At 48.3% G+C, this 26,825-nt stretch overlaps 6 protein-coding genes across 6 annotated transcripts; 3 read left to right on the top strand and 3 right to left on the bottom strand.

The window, feature by feature from the left end:
• Positions 1 to 10,365: 10,365 nt before the first annotated feature.
• EV420DRAFT_1666914 (uncharacterized protein) lies at positions 10,366 to 11,115 on the top strand (the record flags this gene model as incomplete). Its single annotated transcript, XM_060478993.1, has 1 exon — positions 10,366 to 11,115. One exon carries the CDS (start codon positions 10,366 to 10,368, stop codon positions 11,113 to 11,115), a length of 750 nt encoding a protein of 249 aa, XP_060322700.1.
• A 2,524-nt stretch (positions 11,116 to 13,639) lies between these two features.
• EV420DRAFT_1486919 (uncharacterized protein) lies at positions 13,640 to 14,303 on the bottom strand (the record flags this gene model as incomplete). Its single annotated transcript, XM_060470463.1, has 3 exons — positions 13,640 to 13,728; positions 13,777 to 13,965; positions 14,261 to 14,303. The coding sequence occupies 3 exons, from the start codon at positions 14,301 to 14,303 to the stop codon at positions 13,640 to 13,642; spliced, it is 321 nt and encodes a 106-aa protein (XP_060322699.1).
• Positions 14,304 to 14,550: 247 nt separating this feature from the next.
• EV420DRAFT_156313 (uncharacterized protein) lies at positions 14,551 to 15,414 on the bottom strand. The gene has a single exon (XM_060473923.1). The coding sequence runs from the start codon at positions 15,249 to 15,251 to the stop codon at positions 14,649 to 14,651; it is 603 nt and encodes a 200-aa protein (XP_060322698.1). The 5' UTR covers positions 15,252 to 15,414; the 3' UTR covers positions 14,551 to 14,648.
• Positions 15,415 to 16,306: 892 nt separating this feature from the next.
• On the top strand, positions 16,307 to 17,104 carry EV420DRAFT_156224 (uncharacterized protein). Its single transcript, XM_060473889.1, has 2 exons — positions 16,307 to 16,575; positions 16,629 to 17,104. The coding sequence occupies exons 1-2, from the start codon at positions 16,522 to 16,524 to the stop codon at positions 16,965 to 16,967; spliced, it is 393 nt and encodes a 130-aa protein (XP_060322697.1). The 5' UTR covers positions 16,307 to 16,521; the 3' UTR covers positions 16,968 to 17,104.
• EV420DRAFT_1587132 (uncharacterized protein) lies at positions 17,044 to 18,113 on the bottom strand. The gene is made up of 3 exons (XM_060474836.1): positions 17,439 to 18,113; positions 17,318 to 17,370; positions 17,044 to 17,257 (listed from the first exon to the last, which is right to left on the bottom strand). The coding sequence occupies exons 1-3, from the start codon at positions 17,642 to 17,644 to the stop codon at positions 17,109 to 17,111; spliced, it is 408 nt and encodes a 135-aa protein (XP_060322696.1). The 5' UTR covers positions 17,645 to 18,113; the 3' UTR covers positions 17,044 to 17,108.
• A 1,815-nt stretch (positions 18,114 to 19,928) lies between these two features.
• Positions 19,929 to 23,262, top strand: EV420DRAFT_1342533 (uncharacterized protein). The gene is made up of 9 exons (XM_060468945.1): positions 19,929 to 20,037; positions 20,088 to 20,110; positions 20,170 to 20,326; positions 20,375 to 20,499; positions 20,549 to 20,892; positions 20,946 to 20,996; positions 21,053 to 21,248; positions 21,299 to 21,442; positions 21,494 to 23,262. The coding sequence occupies exons 1-9, from the start codon at positions 19,961 to 19,963 to the stop codon at positions 23,074 to 23,076; spliced, it is 2,700 nt and encodes an 899-aa protein (XP_060322695.1). The 5' UTR covers positions 19,929 to 19,960; the 3' UTR covers positions 23,077 to 23,262.
• Positions 23,263 to 26,825: the final 3,563 nt, after the last annotated feature.

Genomic DNA, 26,825 nt, shown 5'->3' with positions numbered 1-26,825 from the left:
ATATTCGAACTGAGTATCTACAGTGTAATTCTAAGGCTTATATACTAGTTAGGAGTCCGATCTAGTTCCTACTCGGAGTGGTCTACATTCTAGGGTTGTCAGAGGATGTATTCTACCGGTTGGTAGCCGATGGGGTCCAATGACATGTTTGCTACCGATGTCAGGCTATTGATAAATTGTAATGGTGAAGTGAAATATAAAATGGAATATGAAATGGAATATGAAATAGAAACTGGTAATTGGGATCCGTAGGATTCCGGGCTGTGGTTTGTTGGATTGAGTGGAAGTCAGGTTTCTGTCGGCATGCTCGTTACAGTATCCCCCTCTTAGCGTTCTTGCCCTCAAGGATGCAGATCCCGATGGTTGGGTGTGACCGCATGGAATTTTTTCAGGTTGGTCACGTGGCTTTTCACCTCTTAGCTTTCTACCACCACCATCTCCTCTATTTTCTGAATTTTGTCCTCGTCGTTTGTCATGTCGTCAACCATCGAGTACCGTGTTTCCATGACGCCCGAACCGTACGAGCCTGCCCCAACGCCCGAAGATATTCGGCCTGAAGATCTGGAAGCCTTTTATGATGAGTGGGACGCCACAGAGAAGGCTAGGGAGGATGCTGCAGAGGCTCATGAGGCCTGGAAAGTGCAGAAACAAAAGGAGGAAAAGAGGTGGGCTCTGGAGTTGGAATGGCAAGAGAAAAAATTGGGGCAGGAGAGGAAGGTTGCAGAGGCCAAGGCAAGGAAGGAGAGGGAGGAGCAGGAGGCCGTGGAGAAGAAACAGCAAGAGAAGGCAGAGGCTAAGGCAAAGGCAGAGGCGGCCGCCGCGGAGCAGCAGAGGTTGGAAGAGGAGGCCAGGGCCTTGGAGGAAAGGAGGGCCGCAGAGAAGAAGTTGGAAGGTGAGGCCAAGGCCAAGGCTTTGGTGGAAGCTAGCAAGGCCGCGGAGGCGGAGAAGGAGAAGGAAGATGGGAATGAGGGGAGCAGGGTTGGTAGCGGGTCCGACGGAGATGACGAGTGGGAGAAGGCCCCGAAGGAGAAGGCGTTGAGAAAATTGGTAAAGCAGAGGAAGGATAGGAAGGGTAAGGGCAAGGCGACCGATTCGGAGGCTGCGGATGTTTCGAGGAAGTGTAAGATCAAGTCTAGTGTGGTGGTGGTCAGTGGAGAAGAGGAGGTCACGGGGCCGTCGGGAAGGCCTTTGAAGAAATTGAAGACTGAGCCTGAGATGCAGGCAGACGATGAAGAATATAAGGGTAATGGTAAGTGACTTCCATAGGGTCCCGTCGCTTATGCTGACTTGCTCTGTATAGAGCGTTGTGGATGTTGTAAGACAGACAACGTAAGATGTTTCATTTGCCGTGGGCGCACTTGTGAACGGTGCAAATTAAAGAAGAACAAGTGTGTGTTTCCACAAGGTGAAAGTTCGGGATCCGTGGGGTCCAGTGAGGTCATCGACCTCCTACAAAAACTTTGCGACAAGATGGACGATTTCCAGGAAGGCTTGGAAAGGGTAGAGGGAAAGGTGGATTTCCTCGGAAGCCGCATCGATGACTTGGTCGATGATTTTCATGAGGGTGACACTCCAGAATGGCCGTCAGATTTCGTCGAGGAGGAGTTTAGGGAGGAATGGGCGGCGTCTGAGGTCGAGCTAGGAAACCTCAAGAACGTGAACTCGGAGGCCCTACGGATCGCGATGCGTATGTGACTTGACAAGGACGTTGCCCAGTTGTGGAATGCTCACGTGATGGGTACTATTACGATTTTGTGCTCTATCTTATCTTATCGACTCTCTCGTAATCTCACTATGCTAATTCTCCGGACTTGATCGCATCCTACTATGCGGGTTCAGCATGTTTAACGTGCCGTTGCAGACACTTGTAGTATATTTAGCACGACCCAAACCGTATTTAAGTAGCTCGACTGCAGGTCTTAAACCTCAGTCTCGAACTAAAGTTTATTCACCCGATAACTTAGTCTGAACTCACTCTCGCTAAACTAAGCGATAGCTCCCTGCACGCAAACCTGCGAGCAACATAAAGCGCCTGACCGAAGTGCGAGTCACGCTTAGTTGTTTAATCTTGTTTGTGTAATCGGTCGCTAACAGGTACCGAAACTCTTGACGCCGCAGATCCCTTCGAGGTTGCCAACATGCAAGTTTGGTATGGCTGCCTTGGGAAAGACGGTCTTCGATTGGCCATCAAATGTCGCGACCATTTCTTGGACACAAGGGACAAGTTCTATGCGCTCGGAGGCCATCGGATTGAGTGGGCATTGTGGAAGAGGTATTTGGAGGATGCGGATGAGTTTTTGGTAGAGGATTCCGAAGGGGAATTGGATCCCGAGGAGAAGAAGAGGGATGAGATGTGCCTGGGCATGGGTGCCATCAGCGTTCCGGCACTGGATGAGCTGGAGCTTCTTGTTATGAGTGATGAGGAGGAGGAAGGAAGTGGAGGGGAAGATAGGGTGGACGAGGATGTGGTGATGGGAGAGTTGGTGCACGCGGAATCCTAAGCGCTCTTCTTGGACTTGTATATATTTTTTGGATGTTGTCTTGTACATGGATTTTGAAGTGCAGGCCCCGATGGGCATAAATATATATATATATCTTGGCTTGTAGGCTTGAGTGAGTAAGAGGGAGAAGGAAAGCAAGAAATAGGCACCCGATGGGCTCCATTCCCAATTAGGAAGGTAATTTGCAATAGTTTTCCAGGATTTGATTTGAAATTCAAGGAGTGGAGACCATAGGGAGCCGATAAGTTATGGGTAGGTCAAGAAGCAATGGGCGAGGGTTTGAGGGAGACTTTGCAGATGGTGACTTTGGATAGCGGTCCTGGTTTGTCTGGGTAACGTTGGTGGAAGTCTTTTATATATTCGTCCATGGAGAATTCTGTAGCGGGGATCCAGGCGAACTCTTCATCGGTACCTTCATAACCCAACCATTGGACTCGGTATAGGAGTGGACAGCGGAACCGACAGTCGAGTTTAGAGTCGAGGATTTGAGAGATCTCATACTGTTCCTCACCGTCGACTTCAACTGGAGGTGGTGGAGGTTGGGTACGGTTAGGGATAGTATTGGTCTCCACGGGTTCAAGTTGGGAGACATGGAACACAGGGTGAATGGAGCAGAGGTCCGATGGGAGTTTGAGAGTGAAGGAATGGGATCCTGGCTGAGCAATGATATTGAATGGTCCTAGGAATTTTTCGGCAAATTTCGCAGTAGGGCGAGTAGTTCTGATATGTTTAGAGCTGAGGTAGACCTTGTCACCTACTTTGAAGTCAGGAGCCGGGGACTGCCGCTTGTCCGCTTGTAATTTGTAACGGGACTGAGCATAAGTGATTTCATCTCGAAGGAATTGGTGGAGCTCATCGAGGTTAACGATGAAGTCATGGGCCCGAGCGGAGGCAATGTCGCGTTCAGAATGTACAGTGATATTGGGATGATAGCCTTTGTTAGCAAAGAATGGGGAGATTCTGGTGGAAGCATTGAGAGCATTGTTGTAGGCAAACTCAGCAATGGGTAGTAAGGTATCCCAATTGTCTTGTTGGTAGGAGCAGTAGATACGGATGTACTGTTCCAGAGTTTGGTTAGCGCGTTCAGTTTGTCTGTCGGCCTCCAGGTGATATCCGGAAGTGAAGTGGAGCTCCATATCCAAGGCTTTGGCAAGAGCACGTGTGAACTGGGAGACAAATTCAGAGCCGCGGTCAGATGTTATATGGTTGGGAACACCATGCTTAGCGAACACATGGTTAACGAATAACTGGGCCAGCTCCTCAGAGTTGATGGTGTCATGAGTGGGGATAAAAATTGCTTGCTTACTTGCACGGTCGACAACTACGAGGATAGCAGTGAATCCGTTGGAATCCGGTAGTTGTTCGATGAAATCCATAGAAATGGAATCCCATGGGCGTACTGGGACCAGCAAAGGTTTGAGTAAGCCAAAAGGGCGGTGTCTAGGTGTTTTGTTACGTCCACAGGTAGTGCAGGATTTAACGTAGTGGCAAACGTATTCACGCATCTGTGGCCAGGTGTAATTCCGTCGGACAAGTTCGAGAGTCCTATTTTGACCAAAATGCCCTGCCAAGATGTGGTCGTGATTGTTTTGGAGAACGCGAAGATGGAGATCATCAGAGTCTGGGACATAAATGCGACTGTCAAGACGTAGTAGTCCTGATTCATCCACGGACCACCGAGAGGAGTTGGAAGAGGATGATGCGAGTCGGAAGCCTTCAGTGGCAGCGGAATCCAACGGCTGTGCATTCTTGATATCAGAGTGGAGCTTGTCGATGTCCATGATAGCACTAGTGCGTAAGACAGGACCTTCAAGGAATGTAGCGTGGAGTGAAGTGGAGAGTTGTTCTTGAGTGAAAACGGGTCGGAAATTGTGAGGATTGACTTGAGCATATTGACTATCCCCCTCTTTAGGGTAGACGTCCCATCGTCTAGTGAGGGCATCCAGTTTCCCACCAAGTTTCCCTGGTTGGAACCGAATAACAAGGTTGAATTGGGAGAGGAATTCGGACCAGCGCACTTGATGTCGAGTAAGGACCTTGGTAGTAGAGAAATACTCAAGGTTCTTGTGATCTGTAACGACGTCCACAGCCTCCGCGGAGCCTTCAAGGTAGTGGTGCCAGTATTTGAAAGCTTCGAAGATGGCTAGGAGCTCTTTATCATGCATATCGTAGTTGAGTTCGGCACCGTGGAGACTCCGGGACAAGAAGGAGATGGGATGGATCTCACCATCCTCTAGGTAAATGGATAGGATGGCGGCAATAGCATAGTCGGATGTGTCGGTTTCCACAACCAGTTGATGGTCGGGAAGCCAGTGGGTAAGGATAGGAGCATGAGTAAAAGCCTGCTTCAACTCATTGAAAGCGGATAGGCATTGTTCGTTGAATTTCCACGGAGTACCTTTGCGAGTGAGTCGTGTTAAGGGCAGGACGATCTCACTGTACTCATGAATAAAACGGCGGTAGAAATTAGCAAAGCCAAGGAAGGATTGGATATCCTTGACCTTGCATGGAACCGGCCAGTCAGTGATAGCTTTGACCTTGTCTTCAGACATGTGTAAGCCTTTGGGTGAGAGGATGTAACCAAGATATTCGACGGAGTCCCGATGGAATTCACATTTGGAACCCTTGCAGTAGAGGCCATTGGCTCGGAGTCTGCGAAGGACTTCACATACGTGTTTTCAGTGATCCTCGGGATTGTCAGAGTAGATAAGGATGTTATCAAGATATACGATGACAGATACATCGAGCATATCGGAAAAGATGTCGTTGACGAAGTGTTGGAAAGCCGTGGGAGTGTTAGTGAGTCCAAATGGCATGACATGCCATTCAAAGGAACTGTAGCAGGTCCGAAAAGCGGTTTTCCATTCATCACCCTCAGCTATGCAGACGAGGTGATAGGCATGACAAAGGTCTAGCTTGGTGTAGAGACGAGCGGAATGCGTGGAATTGAGGAGGTCGGAAATGAGGGGCAAAGGGTAACGGTCTTTTTTAGAGATTTTATTAAGTCCACGATAATCTACACAGAGTCTAAGTTCACCGGTTTTCTTCTTGATAAACAATACCAGGGCTCTGTGCGGAGAGCGGGAAGGAGTGATGAAACCATTATGGACGTTATCATCAATAAACTCGCATAAGGCTTTTAGTTCGGATTCAGAAAGGGAATAGATGGGTCCGAGTGGAGGGGTGGAGCCTTCCTCAATATTGATCTTGAGGTCATAAGGGCAATGCTCAGGGAGCTTTTCAGAAAGGGAATCACTGAATACATCAGCAAATTCATGGTACTCTGGTGGGACATCGGATAAGTTAGCGGGAGCCACGGAGGTCGCCTTGCCATTAACACTAGGCATAGAAGGCTGCAATGTGAACTGCTGAGCCCCTTCTTCTGCACAAGCTCAGACAAAAGCGGCAGCTGATATAATAGATATCTTGGGGGCAGCCGAAGCACCAAAGGAAGGAATGGTAGGGTAGGAATAGATAGGTTCATAAGGCGGCGGTGATGTGCTCGGTAACGGGCAGCATGCAAATGAAACAAGCATCTAGATCGTCAATCTAGATACTAAATCACACACACACACACACAATCACCAATGTATATAAGTTCGAGGGTGAGTACGATAGAAGCACTCATGATGTACTTAGATTTAGATAATCTAGTGGGGTTTTGCCTGAAAACAACTTCAATTCTTCTTTCGATGTGTTTTACACAAAGTACACTAGTCCGCGATAGCGGGGTTTTATGAACTTGTTTTGTAAGGTATAGTCAAGCAAGTTATGCTCGTTTTGACGTCGTCTAGAAGAACTTCTAGTGGACACTTCAAATAATCAAACAACCAAAGACTCCGAGGTCTACAAAGAGTGCAAAATCACTCTACAAAGAATGCTCAGGTTCTGACTTCAAGTACAAGACTTGCAAAGAGTACACAGACTCTGGAGTTCCTTGAACTCAATGATTGTTCGAACTTAAAGCGTTCTAGGGCTTATTTTACTTCAACTAGATGAGGTCTTTTGATTTAAAGTCGACTCAGCACGTCTAGATCGCTAATCTCGGAGAGAGAGAACATGAGGCCTTTGTCCGTGGAGCAGTTCAATTAACTAGCAAGGTGCAAACACGGGGACGGCTCTACTTCCTACTTAACTCTTCTAGATTACTGTAGTTGCCCTTATGGGTTGACTTTGGTAACTTAATTCACTTCAGTCGAGGATATGCAATAAAAATTAGTGATTGATTAGGTAGCTATACAGGCTACTAGCACAAACGCGGGGGGAATGCTTTCCTGCCATTATGCATCTAGTCGCTGCTAATTTATATGATTCGTGTTTTAGGTATAGGAGCCCGTATCTACAGTAATTATGGTATGAGCTTTGGAATTAATACAAACGGTGAGTCACTATCCTACAAGTATCGCGCCATTCTGTAGTTTCTATTCAGTTCGATGCAACTGTGCCGGGTTATTCTGTCGCCGAGGAGTGCCCTACTAGTCTGTGGGTGCTCCTTCTTCCGTCTGCAAGGCCTGCCATGTGCCGTATGTATTGAATACTGTGGTATGCGCAGGATCTCGAGGATGTAACCACCGATCGCGATCGACTGCAGGTCCGAGATTGTATTCTGTTGATCACTGTGCGATCAAGGTCAGTCATCTCGGTACCCAACGCGGCTATTCATTCTTCCAAGGTTATTCCTTTCCTAGCCTGAGTTGATCTCGAAAGCTGATCTGTTTCTCGACTTAGCAATTTTTCCTGACAGGTTCTTTCTACTTGTCGAGGCGATGAGGCATCTAGTTCGTTCCATTCTTCAACTTCTTGGTTTTTATACTCCATACAGACGAGTCCCCGAGATTTGACTGTAATAGTCTTGTTTAGGTAGGGCTTAGCTTGGCGTGTTGATGGCTGGTAGAATTGACTCTTCGAGATGTCATTTCTAAGTCCATTCTGTACTGCCGTGCTTTCATTCTTTATGTAGTATTTAGCTACCAGCGCGAAGCCTCCACTGTAGCCCTCTGTACCGCTTGTAGATTGCATAAACTGATGTAAAATCGCAAAATCTACGGGTAGCCTGATACCAGGCATATCAGCGGAGCCCGTTGGGATCTCAATTTTGCAGTTAAAGATGGGGATTGGGATGGTTGGATTGGACTGGAAGAGTCCGAGTGGACTGGCACATGTGTGTCGGCAGCCACGGAAGCGCTTGATGAAGAAACAACCGATAATGGTGAACGGAAAGTAATACTGTGCTTTACCCAGTCAATCGACGGATTGTAGCGGGAGAGCCAGTTGTATCCCAGAACGACATTACAAGATGAATCTAGACGAGTGACATAGAAGTCAATAGGAAGGATGTCTCCGGAAGGGAAATGGATTGGAAGGGAAATGGATTGGAAGGGAAATGGATTGGGAGATGTGAGATCCGACGGAGCCGTCGAGAAGCTGAAGTTGGACAGGTGGGATAGATTTGGTAAGGAGGTTGTGATCCTCAACATACTTCGAATCAACAAAGCAGTGGCTAGAGCCAGAATCAACGAGTGCAAGAAAACGAAGGATAGTAGAAATGGGTGAACCGTCGGACTCCGATCCGGAGCTGACTTCAGATGAGAGAGAGACAGTTAGGGAATGATTGGAAAGAGCAGCAGCGTTGAGGGTTACAATCTCCAGTACACTGTGACAGTCAACACAACCCTGTCCTAGTGCGGAGGATACAGGGTTGCTCTCTAGTTTTCTGATTCCGATGGAACCGTTTCAATAGAGGCAGTGGACTCGGGAGTAGGGGCAGGAGTAGCTGCGGCTGCATGACCCCGAGCGGAGGCCACAGCTTTGTGCTTGTTGCAATCTTCGGTCTTGTGCTTACCTCCGCAGAACATGCAGAGGTTATTCTTCCGACGGCGGTCCTTTTCTTCCTGAGTAAGACGGCCATCTTTGCCTAGCTTGTCAGCATAGGGCTTAGGGTTGGAAGAGGAAGAGTTGTTGGGGGAAGATGAAGATGATCCCGTGGAGCCTGAGTGGGAGGACTTTTGGCTTGCGGAGTTGGAGTTGGGGGACGAAGAGTTAGAACCCTTCGCCTTGTTGCTGTTGCTGGAAGAGGAAGATGGGTTACTGCGATTTTCTCGGGAGATTTCGGCTTTCCGAGTCCAGTAGCGAGCATCGAGCTCTTGAGCGAGATTCCGCATATCACGGAGATTATTGGGTTTCCCATGGTGGGCCATATCATCCTTGATGCGAGAGCAAAGGCCACGGTAGAAGGCATGATGAAGGGAGTTGTCACCGTAGCCAATAATGGCAGCATACTGATTGAATTTGACAATATACTTCATGATGCAGTCTCCGTCACGCATCTGAAGATTTTTAAGCTCATCTTCGGCATCACCGACAGCGTCAAAGGGGCCGAAGTTGGTGCAGAGTTCTGAAAGGAAAGCAGTATAGGAATATGCCCAAGCAGGGGGGTTGCGGTGATTAGGGTGGAGGATATCCGGTTCGAACCAGTCAAGGGCGACACCGGAAAGGAAGGAGATAGCATAGTTGACTTTTGCTGTATCCGATCGGAAGGCGTCGGGATGGTCGTTGAAGTTCAACTGGAGGGAGACGATGAAGGCTTTAAGTTTTCGGGAGTCCAAACCGTCAAAGGTATCTGGTTCCTTGACCTTGGTGTGTACCGCACATTGTCGATTGCCATTGACAGCATCAGAGATGCCATGGAGGACATTCATGAGTTGAATGAGGATCTGGGCGTCATTATTGGGAGGATTAGGATTGTTACCAGAATTGTTGTTAGGTCCTCCTCCAGGACCGCCGGGACCACCGGGGCCTCCGGGGCCACCAGAATTGGGTAGGCCACCGCCAGGGTTTCCTGATGGGTTTCCGTGGCCATTCATTAGCATGTGAGGGGGAAATTCCTCATCTTCTGAACCTTGGTCATCGTCATCGCGACCTGGGATGTCATCGAACAGAGAGGTAGTTGGGTTCCGCGGTGAGTCGCTTTGATACTCGCCCCAGCCATTGGATTCTGATCGCTGGGCTAGGAAGGGGTTAGGCGATCTGTTAGCATCGGATTGGCGAGCAGTGAAGCCACTGTGAAGGTAGGTTTCCCTACGGGATTGTTGGCGAGGGGCGGAATCCGATCCGAAGAGAAGGGGACCCTCTTTTGAAGCAGAGGCAGGGATATCATCCATGGTGTAGGTTCGGTTGTTGACCATGGAGTTGCGGCTGGTTTCTGGAGGAACAGTGAAAGTAGAAGACATGGTTAGGAAGAAAATTTCGACTCAAGGGTTTGAGTTCAAATATACTGTTAGGATCGTGCCAATAGGATTGCGGCAGTAAGTGCACATAGCAGAATGCCGTGGGATGCGTCAGGTGTAGGCGAAGCTATTAGCAACGTCACCCCTGAGCCGAAGCCCTAAGATGGATACGGACGGAAGTCCGTGGAGTGGCAGAGACGAGGTAAAAGATAAGTCCAACAGATCGGAGTTCCGCGGACTGGAGAACGAGAGTTAGACTTAGAGTCAGAGAGAGAGAGATTGGGCTGAACCAAGTTGATATTCGAACTGAGTATCTACAGTGTAATTCTAAGGCTTATATACTAGTTAGGAGTCCGATCTAGTTCCTACTCGGAGTGGTCTACATTCTAGGGTTGTCGGAGGATGTATTCTACCGGTTGGTAGCCGATGGGGTCTGATGACATGTTTGCTACCAATGTCAGGCTATTGATAAATTGTAATGGTGAAGTGAAATATAAAAAGGAATATGAAATGGAATATGAAATAGAAACTGGAAATTGGGATCCATAGGATTCCGGGCTGTGGTTTGTTGGATTGAGTGGAAGTTGGGTTTCCATCGGCATGCTCGTTACACCCTCTATCAACTTCTCAGCTTTCATATGAGCAGTCACAGTCGCCTTGCTGCATTCATTCGTTATGACAGGACCAAATACCGGAAATTGTCAGAACTCATCACCTCCATTGCCTACTCTTTGGGCATGTTCGATCAGCACATAGGCACTGCCATCGCTAAAGCTTTGACTTCATCCCATGCTGCAGTTAGAATGCCGGCATCCGAATCATGTACCCAGTTTCAACTCCTCCTGCAGGAACCATTGGAGATGACTTGGGATTTACAAGATGAAGGTCCTTTGGTTGTCATGATTGATGGTCTAGATGAAAGTGATGTGTCGAATGATCTGCTGGAAGTGCTTGCGGATGGATTTGGGCCTGCACTACCATTCATGTGGCTCATTGTCTCTAGTCGACCTGAGGAAAATATTTCTCACATCTTCAAGGACCGCCGGCATCATGTCCATCCCTTTCCTTTAGATACCTCTTCTGAAGAGGTGAAACACGACATATGGTACTTTATCCAGCAGAAGTTTGATGGTATCAAAGACAAACATTTCTTGGGCAAGTATTATGAGCCAGATGTAGTCACTTGGCTGGCTGAGCAGGTGAGTGGGCTGTTCATATGGGCAGCCACAGTCTGTTCATTCTTGTGTGATTTCCCCAGTCTCCATAGGCTCAAGACAGTACTTGAAACTACAATTCCAGCAGATGCAATGGAGGCTCTGACCATACTATATCAAACCGCACTGGATACCATCATCTTGGAAGTATATGGAACAAAGGAAGATGTTTGACGATGCATTCTTGCAGTGTTGGGTGCCTTGATTGTTCGTAAAGGTGACATGACAGTACCTATCCTTGCTGAGCTTGCTCTACAAGAAGGTGACCCTTCAGCACAGCTCATCACTGACAAATTAGGAAGTGTAGTAGCACAAGAGAGATCTGGGAACCTGGTGCTTATACACAAATCTTTCAATGACTTTCTCCAGGACCATGGCAGATGCGGGGATCGATGGTTTATTGATGTCAAGGAGCATGAAAAAGAGCTTGCTCAGTGATGTATGCTGTCTCTGGTGACATTTTCAGAAAATTAGACACCATCTCATGCTCATGCCATTGAAGAAGATCAGGTTCAGCGGCCTGCTCATTCCTCTAGAAACTCCCACAATCCAAGGAAGAACATGGCTCTATACCATGTGGTACCATCCCACATCAGAGACTATGCCCTGAATGTTCTAGAATGGCATATTGATGCCTTGCTTGAGCTTGGGATGAATGCTTTCTATTGCTTCTTTCAGCATTATTTCTTGTCCTCACTCAAAATCTTTTATGCATGCTCAAGCAATCGGTCTAAAGATCTCAATCTTGTTTACAAGGCACTGCTAAAAGCAATTTCCAGAGTCAATGTAAGCTGTTCATGGTCTACATGATGACATACATGACCTCATAGTTGCTTCCATCTAGGCTGAAGTTACAGACCAAAACCTTCACACATATGTCTATCATGCCTTCACATTCTGGGAGTGTACTACCTATGACTTCCTGAATAGGACAGGTCAAGACAACAATCCTGAAAAGTTGGTGTATGACACTGCAATGACCTTATCACCTTCTACAAACATTATTTGCAGAGATCGGGGGAGAAGCAGCAGGGTTCACACCATTTTTGATAAAGAGCATCTGCTAGCTCTTATACCTCATAGCACAGTGGAGCATGGGTCTCACTACTGTGAGGGTTTGTCTATTTTTCGAGGCCCTCAATAGATTCAATCTGAGCACTTACCTCTCTTTCGAATCTGATCCTCTCTTCGTCCTCTTTTTTTCGTATCCCACAGAGCTGTTCTAGCCCAGTCTAGAGTATCTGTTCTGTTCCATATTAATACAGGACAGATAGCAGAACAATCCCTTCCATCAGTGCTTCAGTGTTTCCCCAATGTGCTACTACTGGCCTTTGACTCCACTATAACTTCCTACCAAGCAACTGATCCTAGTGTTCAGATCGTTAGGTTCATGCATTTGGAAAAGCATGAGAATGTGGGGTTCAAATTCACTGATAGTTCATGATATGAAGTCATTGACAGGCGAAGCAATGACCCTCCTGATTTTTCGGATTGCGACAGGTTCATCTCCATCCTCAATACTCAGAACTCTCACTGTGAGAATTACCTGTTTCTTGGGTGGAACCATCACATTGTAGTTCAATATGCACATGGATTATTCTTTGTTCATGGGGATTCAGGCACTATACATAAAGTCGAGCTAGGCACTCAGGCTGGTTGCAAGAAATGGATCATGCTAGATGGCTGGGGAAATAGTGACCGTGCAGATAACAAACATACGTTCACTGTCACGGATGATGGATCTAGGTTACTAGGGCTAGCTACCAACTCAGAGGAAACCCCAGGCAAATTCTTACTACGAGAGTGGGAAACATCCACTGGTACTCTACTCTCTACATATGGCAGGTTTCAGACTTTGTCATCAATAACACCACTGACTATTTGGGATACAGAATTACTGTTAGACCCTTTCATCTCAATTGAGGCCATCCAAATTTCACCTGATGGCTCGAAGGTCACCCTCGGTAGTTCAAAGTTTGTATTCAAGTCGGCATTCATAATGCCAACACCATCCAGAAGGGATATCAATACCACAGACCTCAAAACAGTCAGAGAAGTGAAATGCTTGACGTGGTTTCCTGATAGCGATCGAATTGCCTATCTTCGAAGGCAATGTGAGCATCAACGCTGTCACAATTGTTGTGATCTTGTTGTTCAGCGCCTTACGAGTGGACAGAGTACTATGATTAACCGTTGGTATGGGCATTCTGTATACAGTATCTTGGTCACTGCCGATGGGTCCAGGGTGATTACTCAGGACAACAAGTCATTCAGAACATGGGACGTTTCGGATTTATAGCCTATTCGTCTGTACTGTACTATACGCTTCACTCTCCCCTTTCATTCCAATATCGTTGACCATCAACCTTCAAAATTGAGACAAGCACTACGAAATACGTACGTAGCAAGGTGCGCCAAGTTCACAGGTTCGACTGAACACTGTCAGTATTAAACGTTGAGTGCATGCTGAAGCTAAGCTGTCCGACCGCTTGCCTCAGAACTTCAAGTAGACACAGAATACTCACTCATACTCTGACTTCTGCTCCTTCTGGTGCTCCAATTTTCGACGCTTAACGGAGCGAAGGTGACGACAGCGCTGGAGACAGATAGAATTAATGAGACGCTGGATCTTCGGTGCCTTGGTGTAAGGCTTCGCGTTCTCCTTCCCGCTCTTCGCCTCCTGACGGATGACGTACTTTCAAACATCATCCTTCCTGGACAAGTTGAACATCTTGCGGATGTTCGTTACTCGCTTGGGGAGAATGGTGTCAGTGAGGCCGGGGATTTCTGTTTTCACATTAATGCAAGTAGAAAATGAAGAGAAAGTGTACGCACCAGCTTCTCCCTGCTTCACGACGACTAAGTTCAACACAGCACCCACGAACGGATTTTTCGCTTCGTCTAACCCTTCCGGCGAGTGACCGTCAGACAAGAACAGACGGACACGGCAGGGGAGAAGCACACCCTGCTTGTCGTTTCCTCCAGTAATCCAGAAGACGAATCCCTTGAGCTCTTCAGGAACACCTCAACCTAAGGAGTCGGGGTGCTATACATGCTTGATTTTAAATTCGTGGTCCGACCGCGAAGTACTTATCACTAGAAAGAAGTCGGCGGTTCAAGGGAGTGGGGGTGTGAAGAAGATTCGTTCAGCACGAAGCAAAAAGCTTCACAGCAGACGCCATCCCACGCTGAGGAGGACGTATGTTGCGATCCCTCCCGCAGGGAATCGAACCCAGCGAGGGGAAGCGACGAGACCGCTTCTCCGATAAGCCATTAGAGAGTTAATGGGTATCCTACAACGGATCGTCTAACAACCGACCTCGAAGAAGAGAAAGCGGGACGGAGACTGAGACTGCCACCATGGAAGGTTGCGATTTCGAAGAAGAGTGTCAAGGATGGAGCGGGGAGAAAAGGAGAACGAGGTTCGCTGAGTTAGCTCATAAGTTAGCTGGCTGTGATATGGAAAAAGTAATGAAATGTACTCTTCCTGGGCTGCATAATAATATTTCACGATGTATGGGCCCGAACCAATTCTTCCCCAAGGTAGGGGGCAAGAATTTGTGATATTGGGTACTCGTCGTGTCGACGCTGAAGGCATACAAAAAATAACTGGACTTTAAAATGGGACGTCGAGCCAGAAAGTGGAACTGAAGAAAGAATTCACCTTATTATAAATAAAAATAATGCACAACACACGCCCTCCCTTCTTAAGGAAGGCGCATGTTGTGATCTCTCTTGCTGGGATTCGAACCCAGCCCGTGAAGCGAATGCCACGCGCCGCCGATATGCCAGAGAGCTGACAGCACTGGCATTAAGGCGTCGTTTATGTAAACGGATATTCGAGCAAACTCAGGGACTTTGTGTTCTATGCCCCGGGGGGTGCAGTCGAAACTATATGGAAGAGTGATGACGCGTCGAAAGGAGGATAGGAATAGCCATCGAAAAGGTAGTCCATAACGTCGCTCGGTTTCAAAAGCGAGAGTTTGCTGGTACAGTGAAGAGGAAGCGGCATCTCCACAGAGATCGCGGATAGAACTGCCACCGGTGATGCAGATTCGAGCGTGTCCAGGAATGTCGTCGATGCCAACTGATAGTCTTGCACGGCCAGCAGGACATAGGGAAGGAGAGAAACAGCGATGCGACATCGCATGTCCCGAAGACTTGGACGCGCACGGATCTCTGGCTTTGCGTAAGACGCGTACATTGCCTGAGTGAGGGAACATGGTGATCAGGAATAATGGCAATCCGTGGCGTCTGAAACTTGGTGGAGCTTTTAATGTTACGGAATCCAGGATACGGGCTGGTTCCATGGGCCACTCTGGGTGCTGGTCATCGCTTGATCAAGTCCAAAAAAGCAAACCCGATAGACGGCGCTTTTCAGCCCAAAGGATGACAACGCAGGTCCCAAAAATACCGTGGACATCAGTCATGGCTACCGTGGGGTTCCTCTTGTTCCTCCTGCTTCTCGCTCTTTGAATGCTGTATGCGGATGCACGGGTGGATATCAAGTTTGAGGAGATTGTAAACTTGCGAGAAGTCAGAGGAAAGATCGTGGTGTATTGATATAGCCACGCACGTACAGCCGCTGGTAAAACATCAGGCATCTCACAGACAGCTTATACAAGAAGCTGCGCTGGTCAATACAGTTGTATGCTGAACGTGACATATAGGCGGGCGAGTTGGGTGGGTGTTAGGCACCGAACCCTGGGAGAGCTGGGAGTGGGCCATCAACGAGATGTTCATCTTGAATCGCAGAAAAATTGATGGTCTGCGTCCACGCGTCAATCAAACGAGGATGAAAGGGTGCCAAACTCGACGCACGGTAGTACATGCTTTGGGATGTCGTTCGGAGGGGCAACGAAGAATGAGTGTACACGTATAAGTCGCGAGTACTAACGTCGTGAGATAATGGGGGCGTTGAGACGGCCGAGCAATGGAGAGCATACAGAGGTCGCGGATAGTAAGTACGCTGGTACCGGTGTACGGTCCGACGTCCGAAGTCCGAAGTGCCAACCGTGGGAACAGCTCTTCTCACTTCGACCACGATTTCTTGCGATCCCTCCCATTTAGATACGGGCCTCGTCGACATAAACCTCCTTGCCATTCCCTTGGAATACAGATTGCGTGGAGCTTTCGACGAGCATTACTGATTCTGCCGACATATGGAAGAGCAGTTCGAATAGCAAGACGGTCGGTTCCCTCCCGGGACACTACTCAGTACTCAGTCGTTGATATTGGCATCAGCCAGCATTTAAGAGTACAGGCTATGTTTAATAGACGACTGAAACTCCAGCGTTGCACGGATACCCAAGTCACCTTTGAGTTTCAACGACCGTTTAAAGAGCAAGTGCCATGATGCTGGGTAATCATGGCTCTGTCGCAGGTAGATGACTCCGGAGGGATGGATTTAGTGCGTGTCATAGGTTCACCAATTTTTAGCACGCTCCTTGCACTGTCGGCTCAGCTCAGCCTTATCCGCATCCGCGGACCCGCCGAAGGCTCTTCACGTGGAGTTCTGCTCTCAAGCTACCATCTTTTATATCGACCAGCAAAGTCACAACGACGCCACGACATGCGCTGATGCCATGGCTCATATCTTCCGCAACCGATATGAATGAGCACCTCATGTCCATTGTGAGCGCGTACGTCGTTGGTCTTACTAGCATTTTTCATTGACCTGTTGTTAGGTTCTGCTCTCCTTAGTGTTCTTCCTGTTAGCCTTGGTCTTCGTCTTCTTGGTCGCCTTATCATATCTGATGGCAGCAGCCTGCATGTTTGATTCTGGGATTTTGATGTCATCTCATCATTTTCGACCCATGATTGGTGCCATGTACGGTCACTCAGAACGTTGGACGTTTCGGATTCATGGCATATTCGTCTGTATTTTATCAGTGTATACATCTATGTATGCTTCGCTATTTGCCCCACAATTCTATAATCATTACGCACCAACCTGTTCAAATTTGATACAAGTATTACGAAACAACCGGTACAGAGGCATGCGCCAAATTTACAAGTTCGATTGAACGTTGTTGAAGGTTAAACGTTAAGCGCTAAGCGCTAAGCATTGATATTGAGGGCCAGCTGGGGCCAGGGGCTCGATCCTATTCTCTGAACAAAAAACGAATCAAGAGATGTGCTTATTTTCAGTGAATATCAAACTGAACTCAGACGCGACGACAACGATTGCAGTCATTCACCATATGGGGCGTACAGATAATAGCATAACATAGATACACGGTTACACCCAGGATCGCAGCGCCAAAGCTCTGATGGTATTGAAAAAGTAGTCGCCGAAGTTTAAGTAGTGGTCGCCCTACGTAACGTATAAGTAAGTACACATGGAAACAAACGAGACAAGGTAAAAAAAACGAACATATGGTGTGGTGCTTTAATGGCAGCGACCTGGGACTTCTTTTCGGAGATGCGCTTGGCAATGAGAACAATAAGAAAGCGATTAGCCAGCGAGAAAGTTGAAGTAGAAACAAAATACTCACGCATACCTGGACTTCTGCTCCTTCTGGTGCTCCAATTTTCTGCGCTTGATAGAGTGGAGGTGATGGTGGCGCCAGAGACGGATGAGAGTAACAAGACGCCGGATCCTGAGAGTTTTCGTATAAGGCTTCACGTTCTTTCTCCTCCCAGTCTTAGCTTCACCTCCCATCGTCCGACGAATAACGTACTTGAGAACATCATCCACCATGGACTAATTGAACATGTTTGTTGCTGGCTTGGGACTGAGGTACTTGGGGAAGAATGGTATCAGTGAGGCCAGGGATTTCTGAATTCGCGTCAGTTGAAGTAGACAATGAAAGGAAAAGTGTACGCATCAGCCTCTTCTGCTTCAAGATAACCAAACTCAACACGACGATCTATGCATCCACGGATAGACTTTTGCTTCCTCTCACCCGTCCAGCGAGTATGACAGCATGAGTTGCCTTCAGAAACCAAGAGACAGATACAGTAGGGGAGGAGCACAAGCACTTCATCGAGAAATCCTGCTTGTTGCTTTCTCCAGTAATCTGGAAGACGTATCTCTTGAGCTCGTCAAGCACACTTCGACCTAAGGGATTGGGGCTCCTATTGACATAGACGTGCTTGATTTTTAAATGAACAGTCTGACGGCTGAGTATCAGGAAGAAAGAAAGTGGTGGTTCGCTGGAGAGGTTGTGGGGACCGGATAACTCCGGGCTTCCTTCCTCCTCACTTCGACGTGCTGGTCTCGTTGCTCTTTGCTTTCTCCGGCATTCTGTTGCCTCAGCTCTTACTACTCTAATAACGATACTGTGCTTCTAATAACATGCTTGTAGCCTCCTTTACTGCCCCCGCAGAGCAAAGATCCCGTTCTCGCCATTCTTTCAGACTGGTCGTTGATGCAATGTCCCGCGGCTTCCTGGTGATGAGCCTATACGGTACGCATTATCGGAAATCCTGAAAATTCCAGGAAATCAAGCTCAACGATACTCGTCTTGCCCTTTAGCGAGCTCATGGTCACCCGCCCTGGCAGTGTCAAGGTTTATGTTGCACGATGCGATGGTCAACCTCAAAAGTCACGATATTTAGTCGGCTTTCATTCATTCAGCGTACTCGTACCAGTGGCGGTATATGGCTATCATCTTGCAAGGATCATCCTCGCCACAGTGTCCGAGTCGTTGGGACGAGCCAGTATCGTGCCTTACGCTTCGTACGGCTTCCACGATTCCGCATTACATCTGCCGTTTAGGCGTTTCCCGCTTCTACTCTTTATTAACGACCTTGGAGAAGTGCTGCGGGAGGATGTGGAGATTGACTCTCGTCGCCAACTTGAAGGAGTCGGACTCCTCTCTTTATTTCGACTACGTGCAACCTTCTTTTTGAGATGTGTTGCCTAGATGTACATCTGGGCAAAGACAAAGGAGAAAATTCTGCAGCGACAAGATTTGGCCAAGAAAGCGATATGGAAAAAGTGAGTACAGTTCACGATGACCGCGTACCTGACAATTGATCCAGATACAGATAATATCTCAGTGGTATCTTTAACATGACTCGCACACCCCTCCGTTCTTGAATGAGGTATGTGCCATTTACTCTATCCTGAAAATACGCAAGATGATTTTTTTTTTTGGCAGTGATGACCAACTGACGTCCTCTAAGCACCGCGGCATAGCATTATGTTTCGTCTTCATAGCACCTTGTCCGCGTAGTAATCGAACAACGACGAAGGACTCCTTTCTTGTGATCGTCTATGTTTACACTGCAAAATCGAATCCCTTGATTGGCATCTGTCTAATCTTGACTGGCAACACGATATTAATTTCTTTCCGTGGGTTATTCCATGATCAAGCTAGATTACCCGGCATTGTAGCTTACTCAAGTCACTCACAAAACTCAATAACAGCCATGGGAGATCGTGGGTAGAGACACGTTGACTGTGGGAAGAGAATTCTTTGCCGGTGATAACGATCCCCGATAGCTTGCACCCATCAGTTAGCGCCTGCAGTCAACGACGAATGCTCCCTCTCCCTTCAAGACCTCTCAGGTGCTTCCCCACTGTCCATACATGGAGCCCCTCGATGCCCCTCGACTTGACCTTGCCCGCGACCGTTTCGAATGGGTAAGTATGCATCTTAGTTGAAATCTGATTGGGCGTTAATCATCAGTTTCCATATCCATAGACTTGGGCCTTGATGCTTTACCGCTTTACCTTCAAACTGCTGTGTTTAACGTTCGCGAGGAAAACTAAAAGGTACTGCCCCCAACAGCAGATCGCCTGGAATAACTGGATTCTGTAGAGTTCGGGGTAAGAATCTATGTATCCTTGTCCGGTGCTGCGTTCTGATTCAGCGAGTGCTACAGCTCCCTTCATCTCGCTATTTCCCTTTTTTTGCGAAACTACATCTACGGAGCATCGAATCATGACAATGACGTATCATGTGGTTTTCTTTTTCTCGGCAGTAACACGGTGGCGGTCACAGCATATAGTACAGCATCTTTTCAAGTTTGGATCGAAGCGATTGGAATGCTGTAAGACACGCGTCCAATGTGTGGTACATATATACAACATCTCCTCCACTGTACTTCCATCATCGAGTGTATGGGCATTAAGATGGACAAACGGTGAGCCCCCTTCATGACTCAGATTTGTTTTCGCTGATAAATGATGGTAGATATCGCTTTCGCCGGATCAAAGGTACAGTTGCTTCTACTTTCACGTTCGCTGTCTTTTCAATAAGCGCCCTTATGACCTAGCTATCGAACTACTCAACCTACCTCCGGAATGGGATAAACGGACGTACTATCTCAAGATTTTTGCGGGAGAAGACGGCAAAAAGACGAATACATTCAAGGTGAAGAAGAAAGAGCGTGGGACACCTTTGATACCCAAGTGGATGATCGATCTTGATCTGTAAGGGCGCCGACTTATCACTCGACTCATAGCTCATTGCATATCTAGGAGCCATACCAATGAATCTGAGAGGTTTCAGGTGGAAGTATACTGCCGCCGGGGCAAGGGAGAGTATCAATGCCTCGGCATGTGTGGAGCATCGATCGGGGATGTTTTAATTGGTGAAACCGACAGTGAGTATCTGTAATCTGCACTGTCAGCGTCTGAAAATTTTCCTGCCAGTTATTGTAATGTCCATTAATAGCAATTCTTCCTGCCCCAACGTCGTTTTGAAGATCTTCCGAGAAGGTGCCACCGACTATTCTTCGATCGCAGGATCGGCAGGTGAGGACCAAGACAGCGACATGTCGACCGCAACCCAGAATGGTTTTCCCGAAAGTCAGGATACCTCAGAATTGTCGGGTTCGCAACTCGTGGCAACTTCTGCGACGTCAGTGGAAGATCATTGCGCAACTGCAGGAAGAGTCGTCAAGGAAACTGCAAGGCCTGTAGAGCCCTCTGAGTGGATTTCCAAATTGATCGATGGAATGGATACTGTAAAAAGCATTATTGAAGCGTTCAAAGATGTGAGCAAGTTCCTTCCGTGGTCAAATTCTAGGTTCTAATTGAATTCTGTCAGCTACATCCTGCTGCCTCGATTGCATGTGGCATCATTTTTTCTTGTATCAATGTAAGCACCAGCCTTGTTGGAAGCAGAAGACTAGCTGACTATGCCTTTTCGGATAGGTCTTGAAAAAACAGACGGAACGAGATCTAACTGTACTTGAGCTGTACGAAGCTATGATCACGACTTACAAGGAGGCGAGGGACGACCGCATGCTATGGCAGCAAGAGCGGTTGAGGCCGATCTATATATCGCTGTTCCAGATCACGAACGAGTGCGGGATGTTCATCAAGAGATATACGAACAAAAACAGCTTCAGTGCGTCCATCATTCATTTTCAAAATTGCAGTATCTTAAGATGATATTAGAACGCTTCTTTTCCATAGACACATCACAGAAAGCAAAAGAATTTATTCAAGGGTTTGCAAAATTGCGGGAGCAGTTGGATTCGGGTGTAGCGAAGGACATGCTTATCGTGACACTAGGTGTCAGAGTCCGCGTTGATAAATTCGGTACATCTCTTCGATCCGTTCACAAATGCACTCTAAACCCAGTTTGAGTAGATATACGAATGTCGCTTCAGGAACTTAAACCCGGAAAAGAGTTTGGTCCAAAATCAGTGTGTATCCCCGGTACACGCGTGGAAACAATCAATACCTTGTTCTCATGGATCGCAGAATGCGATGGCTGCATTCTTTGGTGTAGCGGTCTGGCGGGGACAGGCAAAAGCTCGGTTGTCGGCACCCTCCGTGACCTTCTCTGCTTTCACATGAGCAGTCGCAGTCGCCTTGCTGCATTCATTCGTTATGACAGGACTGAATACTGGGACACGTCGGAACTCATCACATCCATTGCCTACTCTATGGGCATGTTCGATCAACGCATAGGCAATGCCATTGCTAAAGCTTTGACTGCATCCCGTGCGGCGGTTAAAATGGCAGCATCCGAATCACGCACCCAGTTTCGACTCCTTCTGCAGGAGCCATTGCAGAAGATTCAGGAATTACAAGATGAAGGGCCTTTGGTTGTCATCATTGATGGTCTTGATGAAAGTGATGTTTCAGAAGAGTTGCTGGAAGTGCTTGCGGATGGGTTTGGACCAAAACTGCCATTCATGCGGCTCATTGTGTCCAGTCGTCCCGAAGAAAAGATTTCTCGTGTTTTCAAGAACTGCCAGCATGTCTGTCATTATCCTTTGGATACATCCTCAGTTGAGGTGCAACATGACATACGGTACTTTATCCAGCAAAGGTTTGGCAGCATCAAAGACAAACATTTCTTGGGCATGTACAATGAACCCGATGTTGTCACTCGACTGGCTGAGCGGGCGAGCGGGCTGTTCATATGGGCAGCCACAGTCTGTTCATTCTTGTGCAATTTCCCCAGTCACCGGAGACTCGAGGCATTACTCGAAACAACAATTCCAACAGATGCAATTGGGGCTCTGACAACACTATATCGAACCGCGCTGAATACCATTGTGCCGGAAGTATCCGGGACAGACGAAGATGTCCGACGATGTATTCATGCAGTACTAGGGGCCCTAATTGTTCGCAAAGGAAACATGACGGTACCTATGCTTCCTGAGCTTGTTCTGCGAGAAGGAGACCCTCCAGCACAGCTCATCGTTGACAAATTAGGAAGTGTGGTGCAGGAGCACATCAATTTGTCACACCACTCTCAGAGGACCCTTGAACTTATACACAAATCATTCGATGATTTTCTTCAGGATCATGGCAGATGCGGGGATCGATGGTTTATCGATGTCAAGGAGCATGAAAAAAAGCTTGCTCGGCGATGTATGCTGTCCTTGGCGGAGTTCTCGGAAAATTGGACACTGGCACCCGGTGCTCATGCCATTGAAGAAGATCAGGTTCAGCCTGTGCATTCCTCTGGCAACCCCAGCAATCCAAGGGAGAACGTGGCTCTATACCATGTGGTACCATCTCACATCAGAGACTATGCTCTGAATGTTGTAGAATGGCATATCGATACCTTGCTTGAGCTTGGGATGAACACTTACCATCGCTTCTTTGAGCATTATTTCCTGTCCTCGCTCAAAGTCTCTTATGCATGCTCAAGCAATTGGCCTAAGGATCTCTATTACGATTTCGTGCTCTATCTTATCTTATTGGCTCTCTCGTAATCTCGCTATGCTAAAACTCCGGACTTGATCGCATTCATCCATGAGGGTTCAGTACGTTTAACGCACCGTTGCAGACACCTGTAGTATATTTAGCACGACCCAAACTGTATTTAAGTAGCTCGACTGCAGGTCTTACACCTCAGTCTCGAACTAAAGTTTATTCACCCGATAACTTAGTCTGAACTCACTCTCGCTCCACTAAGCGATAGCTCCCTGCATGCAAACCTGCGAGCAACACAAAGCGCCTGACCGAAGTGCAAGTCATGCTTAGTTGTTTAATCTTGTTTGTGTAATCGGTCGCTAACAATTAGTTCGAGACTTTCTTACTCTTCAACAACAACCACGTTGTCGAACAGTAACGAATGAACCCCGTTGAACAATATCTCACCGACCTTTTCGGACTACAAGGCTTTATTGCCATAGCCTATCTCGCATTCCTATATGGATACAAACACCGATGAAACCAGGAGCCAGTCTCCGAAGAAACTATCCCCGTCAAAGCCCCCAACCAGGAGGCTAGACGACCGAACACACCCCCTCCAAACTACATCGACGAAAGACCAGACCAGACCATCCATTTCATCTTCATCACAGATGACGAGTGGATCACAGAAGACTCCGACTCAAGCGAGTCCGACGAGTCCGACCCCGAGGTGGAAGGATGGCCCACACAAAGAGGCCCAATTGTTGAAGAAGAAGAAGAGCGAGGAATCTACGAAAGGGGGGTGGACCAGCGTGTTCTCTCTCCCATTACCAAGGAAGAAAGTGAAGGGGAAAGCGAAGGAAATGACCCCTGGGACGCCCCTTCTCCCACCTCCACAGAGAACTCAGCCGCCAACCCTGGATATGATTCAGACGGACAACGCCTCTATCAACGAGGGCTTAGATACCATTTGGGAGAAAGAAGAACGGCTGAAGATGGAACTGGAAGCAGTTCAGATGAGGAAAACAGCTATATAGAGGAGGACGACGATAGCGACGAGCTCTCAGGGCCACGCAACAATTGGTCCCCTCCAAGGCTGGACTCCAGGGGAGAAACCTGGGGCAACTACTATGCCCGCGACAACTCATCAGATGACGAAGGAAGCTACCTCAACCTCATCACCCGCCCGAACACCCCAATCATCGTCAACGATAGGGCCGGGGAAGCCACTACCGAGCTCGACCAATGCGAGCCCACATACGACACCGACGCCAGCTGCGATGTATGCCGACAAACACAGGACTATGCCGACACATGGCTCATGTACGAAGGCATCGAAGCCCCTTCCTCCGTCATCCCCTACGCAATCTACCCCCTCGCACCAGAACACCCCCACGCGGCCCCCATCCCCTTTGTCGCACCCTGGGTATGGGATAGACCCCGAAGACCAGACTTCGACCAGGTCATTCTCAGGGTCAATGAGTGGGCCCGAATCATTCGAAACTGGAACAGAATCGTCACAGGAAGCACGGAGCCTTTTGAGCGAGTCCGACTAATCAGACTTAGAAGAAGGAGAAATTTACGAGAACCCTGAAATAGGGCGGACTTCGATCTACAGCAGCAGCATAGGGTCAGAGAATATGGAGACGAGGACATTATCCTGGAGTTCATGGAAGGATCTAGCTCGGGAGCCTACTGAGGCCGAGCTGGAGAATATGACATATTTAGAAATGCTTCACTGGATCGAGAAGAAACTACCACGAGAACTCTCATGGAATGGATCTCCTCAGGGAAGATACTTCCAAAACAACTGAACCAATCAAATCGGTGGGCAGGTACTATACCGAGAAACCATCTTCCATACGAATATTCTATGGAATCAAGTGCACCCGGACGACTACACGGACCCCGGAGAACGGTATGAAGTACCAACTCCATCAGAAACGTTGAGTGGGGAAACGGTGGACTTAAGCCACCTGTCCATCCTCAAGAGGACCGGATACGTCGACCCTAGCCGACTATTCGCAGCGGCAGGAACACCAGGAAGTGCGGGTGCAGCAGCAGCTGCAGCCGCAGCAATCCCCGTGGCTCCAGCCCCTGCACCGCAAGGACCCCTGTCCCCACATCACAACCCCGAACTACGATCACTCCCACGACCCACGGCAATCCCTATCCCCGTGGATCCCGTACAACCCCTGAACACGCCACTACCATTCATAGTTGGGGTGGCCAACACGAACCCATGGGGACAGGTGAAACCGCAACTCGCGGAACCACCCGAAAAGTTCAAAGGGGAATCTAGCGACGTGGACCGATTCCTCAACCAATGTGAAGACTACTTTAATGTATTTCCGCAGCAATTCACAATGAACGCACATGGACAAAGCCCGAACCGGGTAGTATTCTGCACCTTCCGACTCGCGGATAAAGCCCTGCATTGGTGGAATCATGCGAGGGATGAATACTACGACGAAACATGCGGCTATTTGCGGTATCCAGCGTGGCAGACGTTCAGACAGATCATCGAAGACCAATTCAGAACGGATGCGGAGATAGAACTCAAGCTACAGGAGTTCAAGCGAATCCGACAAAACACCTACAAGTCGGCCAAAGAGTTCTTCCAAGACTTCGAACGTCTAGCCAAAGAATCTGGAAAACGCCATAACGAGGAATACATGATCGAGATCCTCAAACCGGCCATCCGGAAAAACGTAAAGACAGCCATACACACCACTGGCACTGCCCTACCACGAACATACGCCGAATGGAAGTTCAGAGTGGAGCAGATGGACTACAACTACCGAGTGGGCCTGGCAGAAGACGCGGGCAGAAACCAAGGGACGCAGGGACAGCAGAACAAGGGAACGGGAAAAGCCGGTAGTTCTGGAAATTCCCAAGGAGACAAAAAGACGAGCATGGGGACCACGTACGGGGGGCAAGGACAACCGATGGAGATAGACAGACTATGGAAGGAAGGACGATGCTTCCGCTGCGGTCACAAAGGCCATCGGAAACAAGACAACAAATGCCCGAAAGACGAAAGTACGTGGCTCGTCAAACATCAACCCAAGTTCTCGAGGGCCCAAATACATGCAATGTATCAACAGGTAGTGAAGGATGAAGAAGCGGAGGCATCAACGTCGAAGATCGAGGAGGTAAAAGACGAGCCGGCGGCATAAGCGACAAATGCGCGTCGGCTAAGGACTTAATTTCATTCAGTGGTGTGTCACAGAAACCCGCAGGTCGGACTAATGTACCACATGTAGTATCTCGAGGCAATGATCAAATCATCACGCAGTCACAAAATGAAATTAACAAGTCGCATAAAAGCAACGGTGTACAGGGGATTTCCACCGTGCTCGAAGAAGAACCCCACTCAAGATCCTTGGCCACCGGTGCGAAAGCACAAGCGGCTAACGCTGCACAAGGCGGCGGGACACACGGGATCAAGGTCAACATCGCTCCGTGGAGGGTAGGTACTGGCACAGAAAACGGAGGGAGAGCGGCCGAGCCAGTAGTGGGCGGGGGCGCTTCCAGGCGGGAGAGGAACGATGCAGGGCCTCGCCCGAAGGCGGAACGTACGCACCTGCCCTATGCAGCCAACTACCCCGACACGACGGAGCCGCAAGAGGGAACGCGAATCCCCATCAAGAAACCCGCTACCCCGCAAAAAACAGTCCAGATGCTTGGGGACCCCAATCCTTCCTATCAGGTACACCTACCTCCTACGTCACTAACACATAATGGCACCAGGGGCCCGTGTTCCCCGGTGGGCGGGTTGGTGGGACCATTATGTGCAACCTCTATTTCCAATAAAAATACCGTT

The sequence above is a fragment of the Desarmillaria tabescens genome, assembly GCF_030435595.1.
Source record: "Desarmillaria tabescens strain CCBAS 213 chromosome Unknown EV420scaffold_104, whole genome shotgun sequence".
Classification (NCBI taxonomy): Eukaryota; Fungi; Basidiomycota; class Agaricomycetes; order Agaricales; family Physalacriaceae; genus Desarmillaria; species Desarmillaria tabescens.
The sequence above is the reverse complement of the archived record's forward strand: the minus strand, read 5'-3'. Positions and strand labels throughout refer to the sequence as shown.

Excerpts from the sequence above, each read along its gene's own strand:
- EV420DRAFT_156313 (XM_060473923.1), bottom strand. The coding sequence starts at position 15,251 with ATGGAACCAGCCCGTATCCTGGATTCCGTAACATTAAAAGCTCCACCA.
- EV420DRAFT_156224 (XM_060473889.1), top strand. The coding sequence starts at position 16,522 with ATGCCATGGCTCATATCTTCCGCAACCGATATGAATGAGCACCTCATG. Across the intron at positions 16,576-16,628 it reads ATGAGCACCTCATGTCCATT|GTTCTGCTCTCCTTAGTGTT; the intron begins GTGAGCGCGTAC and ends ACCTGTTGTTAG.
- EV420DRAFT_1587132 (XM_060474836.1), bottom strand. The coding sequence starts at position 17,644 with ATGGTGGATGATGTTCTCAAGTACGTTATTCGTCGGACGATGGGAGGT. Across the intron at positions 17,371-17,438 it reads GAGCAGAAGTCCAGGTATGC|CGCATCTCCGAAAAGAAGTC; the intron begins GTGAGTATTTTG and ends CTCATTGCCAAG. Across the intron at positions 17,258-17,317 it reads ATTAAAGCACCACACCATAT|GGCGACCACTACTTAAACTT; the intron begins GTTCGTTTTTTT and ends TACGTTACGTAG.
- EV420DRAFT_1342533 (XM_060468945.1), top strand. The coding sequence starts at position 19,961 with ATGTGTGGTACATATATACAACATCTCCTCCACTGTACTTCCATCATC. Across the intron at positions 20,500-20,548 it reads TTTAATTGGTGAAACCGACA|TTATTGTAATGTCCATTAAT; the intron begins GTGAGTATCTGT and ends TTTTCCTGCCAG. Across the intron at positions 20,997-21,052 it reads TCATTTTTTCTTGTATCAAT|GTCTTGAAAAAACAGACGGA; the intron begins GTAAGCACCAGC and ends CTTTTCGGATAG.